A 6,687-nucleotide genomic window follows, 5' to 3' on the forward strand; every position below is an offset into this window, starting at 1 on the left:
AGTCCTTAGTTCCACTCCTTCCATCTGATGCAGAACAGCCACTGCATCCTGAAAGCCCCAGAGTAAAGAGTAAAGGAAGAAGGGGATGAAATTGATTTTAAATCCACTCTGTCTCCTTTCACACTTTATAAATAGCCTCCTTTTGCTGCTCCCTCCACCCCTCAGGGCCATCGCTTTTAAAGGACCTCAGGCAGTTTGCCATAAGCCCCCAAAACCAACACTGTCCTTTGATCCGTCCCCCAGAAAAGCCTAGGTTATTGACCTCATCCTCCCTAAGGCCCTTCCCAAATGGGTTCTTCTTTCCAGAAGCCTAAACAGGGAAATACTGACACGACATGTGCTTTCAGCTGGTACACATTGGGATGACAGGGGGGAGGCGCCTGTCATTGCTGTCTAATGATTCTTCAGAGTTGGAAAAAAATATATTGCTTGATACATTTAGGCTCTTCATAAGCATACATTGATTTTTATGTTGATATTTTCAGGTGACATCTCACTTTACAGAGAACTTCCTTTTCAATGCAGCCATTTCTCGTCTGATGGGACTTACCAACACACTGACTGTGAGTGTCCCCTTCAGTGCCTAGTGATGAAGAAGTCAAATTCATTCTTTTCTACTAGACACATATATATACTAGACACACAGAAATAACATTTATACCTCTGCATGTGTTCAGAGTGCAACAGTCAAGGTGGTGCAGCACAGTGTGGAGTTTGAGGAGGCTCTTGCTGTGCTGGTTATGATGACAGCACCCATGGCCCCTCACCTGGCTTCTGAACTCTGGGCAGGTTGGTGATATGCAATATGCAGCCTTTACTTAAATAGTAAATGACACACTCATGCATATGTACACACTGTTTTCACTTTTAGTAAAATTACCCATAGGCATTAGGGAAGGTCAACAGATGACATTTTATGCTAAATGTCTATTGATAAGTGTACATAGTTTTATATACTTGTTTAATAAAATCAATAAATATCAAATTTGTGGTTAAACTTTTAGACTGACATTGAGATAAAAGTGTGGAAAGATTGTGGTAAAAGTTCAATAGTAGGTTATTTCGAGTGTCTGCAAGAGGAAGTTGCCTCTGGTAAACGTTAATCTTGACAGTACTGCAGTGTGAGCGTGCAGCAGCGATGACTTCAACATTTAAGTCACTAAAAGAAACTATTTTTATACATATATTTTTGTTGTACCTAAATCTGCAGTACATTTTATCTGAAATCTACTCACTGTCCATCAAATGAAACTGAAAGTTCTATTGAAAGTGTTTAAAGTAGAGCAGAAAATAAACAGCCTTTCATGACTAGAGGACATCCACTTATTGTTGATGACACATGTACATACTGTACAGAAGTGTTCTGCACACAGGTGAGAGACAAACAGTTCCGGGAAAAACACATTGTCCAGAGTAAGGAAAACCTGACACATCATTGCTGAGAGGAAGAGGTGTGTGTGTGGGGGGTGGAGAGGTGGTCAGGGAGCTTGTGTGCTGCTTGGGTGCATCAAGTGTCCTCGTACTGTATGTAGTTTTAAAACTGTTTTATAAACAGGACATACAAGTGAGGGACATGTGACCTCTTGTGCACACACTGACCTTTTCACTCTCGCTCGTTGTTTGTAATTTTGTACACACAGCGCGGGATTGAGGAAGTTCACATCCTTCCCTCAAGCCTCCAGTGGGACATACACTTGGAGCTTTAACTATGGATCAGGACAGACAGTGGTGGGATAGCTGCGTTATTGTTTAACCCTTCTTCCAGATACTTTATTTAAACATAAAGGAAACCAAATTGGGTAAAAAGCAACAGAAAAGTCATCCTGGATATTTTTTCTCTACTAAAGCACAGTGACTTCACTTTCTTCTGGTCTTTTTTTAAAGAACATTTTCCTGCTTCTTGGCTGAGATTGCATGTAGTGGACAGATCCTCAGTATCAGATCTCCTCAGTGTGAGAACAGGTGTTGTCAGTGATGTCCCTATGTGTTTCCCCACAGGTCTTTGCCAGGTAAAAAACCCCCTCAGCCCCCTCCTCAAGCAGGGAGGAGACGTCATGCAACAGTCCTGGCCGACTGTGGACCCTGCGTACCTGGAGGTGCCTGATTTTGTGGAGCTGTCTGTACTGGTAAGATGGCATTGACACATGCTCTCAGACACCATACAGCATCTTCATTTTTCTTTTGTTTTGTGGCCCTTTTAAACAAAGCTATTTCTATCGGCCATAGCCCATTGCTCATTAGCTTTACATACATCTATTAATAGGTATCTCCATACACTTTTGCTCTTACATCCGCTCTTTTCACTCCGACTGTCTACTCTTTAAGTCTTCCTGTAGGTCCATGATTACAATCATAGTCTGTAATTTTCATGAAAACCTATGATTAGCTTGTGTGTGTGCGTGCGTGTGTGTATGTGTGTTTATGCATCTGCTTGTCGAGTACTATGCCTCAAAGTAAATAGACAAGTGGGTCAATAATTAAAAGTCAGAAACAGAGCTGCCTTGTTATTCCTGATTCACTGTTACCCTCTCATTTTTTTTTCTCAGTCTTCGTTTTGCCAGTGAGCTCAATCACCTCGATGGCTGCGTATATCAACACCAGAAAAGAAAGTGTGTGTGTGTGTGTGTGTGCATGTTGTGTGGCTGTGTGTGTACTCAAAGGCAGACAGACAATCAGAGTGAATATACAACTATGACGGGAATGTTCAGAAAGTCAACTTGTATCAGATCCAGACATCACACATGCTATCACCGGCACATGGATAAACGTACGCACACATCAGTCTTCACACTTCCCTGAACATCGACTCAGTTAATAGATAAAAGCTCAAACGGTTTTCTCCCAGGCAGATCATATCATCTAAGAGAGCCCTTTAATCCCCTTAAACACACACACACACACACACACACACACACGCACACATTTTTGTATGGCAGTCGGTGTGAGGAAACTTATTGACATAATGCATTCCCTACTCCCCCTACTGTCGCATAGGCCATGCTAATCTACTCTGTTTCAGTATTTAATTTAACACATGAACTGCCTTATCCAGTACAGTACCTATATTTCACTGCTTGGATTCGTAAAGAGTTGGTTTTATGGTTAAAGTTTGAACTAGGTTTAGGTTTACGATTAGGTTCAAGGTAAAAGATGTGGTTCGGCAAATAGCTCACAATATTAAGAGTGAACTTGGGGGCTAGGGTTACGGTTAGGCATAATGTAAATAACACTCCTCGTTCATCTCTCATACATAAAAGCGATGACTCTTGGACGTCCTGTTACCCTTAACCTACCAACATACACACACACAGAGTACATGCAGCAGATTTGAGCTCTCCAGGCTCCATGATGGTGATGTTGGTTGTAGTTCAGACCAAGCTCTCTGTTGTGGGCTTTCTCAGCCCTGTGGAAGCAACCTCACTCCCTCTGTCCTCTAATTACATACTTGGGTTTTGTCCCAGAATGGAGGCTGCAGACACACACACACACACACACACACACACACAGACAGACCTACACATAAACACACACATACCATTAATTTTCAGCCACTTCCAGAGAAATGATCACATATGTGCACACATACACTTGCTGCTACACATACAAGACTGAGAGCCCTTCCCATACCTACCACTAACTATGTATTTTAAAGAGTTTTCATTATTTGTAGCAGAGGTGGAGTCTGTTATTTCAGGATTTTTATGCCAGAAATTTGGATGCAGCTTAACACAGGCAGAACCTTTTGTGAGACTTAGGGAAACATTTGATTCAACAGTGTTTTAAGCTTCTCCCCCTCCTCTTTACTTCTTAATTATCAGATTAACAACAAGGCCTGTGGGACAGTAACGGTACCTCTTCAAGTGTCCAAAGATACAGCGCGGGTGCAGCAGCTCATCCTGGAGAGTCCGCTTGGACAGAAGCTTCTCAGTAAGCGCAGCATCAAGCGAGCCATCCTCTCCCCCAGGACGTCCCTCATCAACTTCCTCACCGACGAGTGATGCTCGGGTTTAATATAGGGAAAGTAGATAGAAGTTTAACTGCATACACAAATGTGACACAAGAATTTCATTGTAAATAAGAAATACTATTTATATTTCCTGTTTTTAATAAAAAATGAATAATTGATCAGTTTGTTTCTTCTTTTTCATACCCACATGTAGTTAGATCATCTCAACAGCCTCGTAAACCCAAACACCACTTTAGACTCCAGTCATTATTCACATTACTCTTCTTTTTCCCATAACATCACTTTTAGCATCACACCCAAAACAAAGTCACACCTCTGTGTCTGCCATATGCCTGTCTGCTTAAAGTCTCAGCTGAGTTACAGACAATTGCAATTTGCCTTATCAGTGTTTGTCTCCGCCCCTGGTGCTGCTTTTAGCCACACATCTCTTCTGCGTGCCATATATTGGCTCCATCAGAAGGTCTGTTAGAGGTAAGTAAAGAGCCCAGGCTGGAATTTCCAACTCGCCACCACATCATGGTTGTCTATTGCTGTGCAAACGGCCTATTCACCGCTTTGGTGTCTCTGTCTAAACACTGGGCAAACATGACTCAGCCATTTGTGCTGTCCTGGCAGAGCACGAATGCCAGCAGCACTGAAATGCATCCACGTTTACACCCACTGGCCTTTCTCTCTCTTTAAAGGCTGGGTGAGAAAGCAGTTATATGATATGTACACGACTTCCAGTGCCCACTTCTACAGTTCATCCGAGATTTCCAGTAACTTCAAAACAGAAATCTTATATTTTGTCTGGTATCAGTGTGTGAACGAATAAGAAGGAATGTGATCTCTTTGAGGTGCATGTCAGCTTTTACTTTTTATTCCGATCAGTTTGTAGCTGATTAAATCACACTGCTCCTTTTATGATAGAAGTAACAGGAGAGTTTATTTTTGTATTAAAACATTATGAATAAAAAGATGCACGGGCAGGAGGATAAACAGAAACTTCCTAACTGATCTCTCTAACCTTTTTTCCATTTTCTGCGCTCTATCTCTGACCATCAGGTGACAGGAAAAGGCTCACAGGAGAGACAGAATAACAGGAAGAGAAACCAGGAATAAGAGGAGGGGAGCAAATAGCTGAATCTGCGTTTATTATTCTCGGCATTGTCTCACATTCTGCATATTTTACTTCATTCAGCAAAACAGAAATTAAACAGTGGATTTGTGAGTACTAGACACAGATAGAGGGGTGTTTCCCCATATACTTCCAGACCGTTCTGTGATTAATAAGAGGTAGTATTTTATAACATGATCTCTTCCTCTTTTTTTTGTTATTTCTGCAGCTGTTTCATACCTCCTTTTAACTTTGCTGCCTAGTAACACCGGCTAATAAACAGGTCTGAACTTGAGCTGGCCTGAACAATGAGCTTACGTTGCTGTGTCAGGAAAAAGAACAACACTGTAGTCATTTTTAGGTAGGTCACGAATGCCAAGGACTGACAGGCAAAGGTTCCCATTTGAATATTTGTATAACCAGATATGTATAGGACAGTTTGGAACGCCTTTCTTCTAAAATGAGGTCTGAGTTGTATTGATGCATGATGCATGATGTCATTTAACACATTTCGACAGCTCTGCAGTTTCCATGACGACTAGGATTATAGAATAGACTACAGTTTCTGATGTGACTCACTTTCTCTTGAGTTGTAGTCTCTCTTACACAAGACACGTACAACATGATTTGTCTTTGAGTCAGGAAAATCACTACCCTTCCTCTTGAGAAACTCTTCTGGTGGGGGTGAAAGGGTGGAGCGCACATGCCACTTGCGCCAGTCCAGTCCCCGGACTGTGTATTCTCACAGGGACTCAATAATGCCACAGCTCATTATCTTGGCGGCTGACCTCAAGGCTGGTATTGGTCATCAGTAAATGTGTTTTTTTTTTTTTTTTGTCGTCAATCCTCTAATTATGTTTAGGATAAAGCTGAGCTCTTCTTATAAATGTGAACACACCACACTTGCCAAACCAATTTGTTTTTGACTGTACGGCTCCATTTTAACAACATTTTTTTTCTTTCAGTAAAAAGAATATATTTTTGTTTATACTGTAGGCTGTAAATTCTGCTTCTAAAGTTATATTGTTACCATTTTACATCCACTCTGCCAGAGCTTTCTTGCAATTGTTCAAACAAATCTGTTAAATCCATTTCCATCAATGCACAACAAAACAACAGTTGTCAAGCACTTAGCACATTGTGGCTATATCTCACTCAGTATTGCAACTGCTTCAGTGTAAAAGCCCTGCAAAGTAAAAGCCAACAATTTGTGCAGTGTTTAAAGTTGATTAAATTTTGCAATTGCAAATGCTTTTATGCAAATTCAGCTTCCCTACTATAACAAACGGAGGTAAGGAGGGTGTGTTGTGAATTATCCTGTGGACTGTATCATATATTACGCTTGTGGTGTAAGTTCATTACGTAAGCAGCAACAACACTGCTTGATATAAAAAAATTATGTGTGGTATTGTTTCCATATTACGCAATACAACACAAGTTCTATTAGTAAAACGTCTTGCGTTGGGTGATAAAGTTGTACTATTTATATATTGTGTATTTTTAATATTCATGCAGCTTGAATAAAGATAAAGTTGTTCTATTTATATATTGTGTATTTTTACTTTAATGGACCAATAAACTAAACAATCTCGGGTTTTCAAAACCTTTCCTGTTGTTAGCACAC

At 40.8% G+C, this 6,687-nt stretch overlaps 1 protein-coding gene across 1 annotated transcript in view; it reads left to right on the top strand.

Annotated features, from left to right (window-relative positions):
- lars2 (leucyl-tRNA synthetase 2, mitochondrial) overlaps window positions 1–4,079 on the top strand; it is a 29,025-nt gene extending 24,946 nt beyond the window's left edge. The window contains exons 18-21 of the mRNA XM_026372072.1: window positions 486–563; window positions 678–789; window positions 1,999–2,126; window positions 3,819–4,079. Coding sequence (XP_026227857.1) covers window positions 486–563; window positions 678–789; window positions 1,999–2,126; window positions 3,819–3,998 — 498 coding nt within the window. The 3' untranslated portion in view covers window positions 3,999–4,079. The remainder of the gene's footprint in view (window positions 1–485; window positions 564–677; window positions 790–1,998; window positions 2,127–3,818) is intronic.
- Window positions 4,080–6,687: the final 2,608 nt, after the last annotated feature.

The sequence above is a fragment of the Anabas testudineus genome, chromosome 16 (assembly GCF_900324465.2).
Source record: "Anabas testudineus chromosome 16, fAnaTes1.2, whole genome shotgun sequence".
NCBI classification, from domain to species: domain Eukaryota; kingdom Metazoa; phylum Chordata; class Actinopteri; order Anabantiformes; family Anabantidae; genus Anabas; species Anabas testudineus.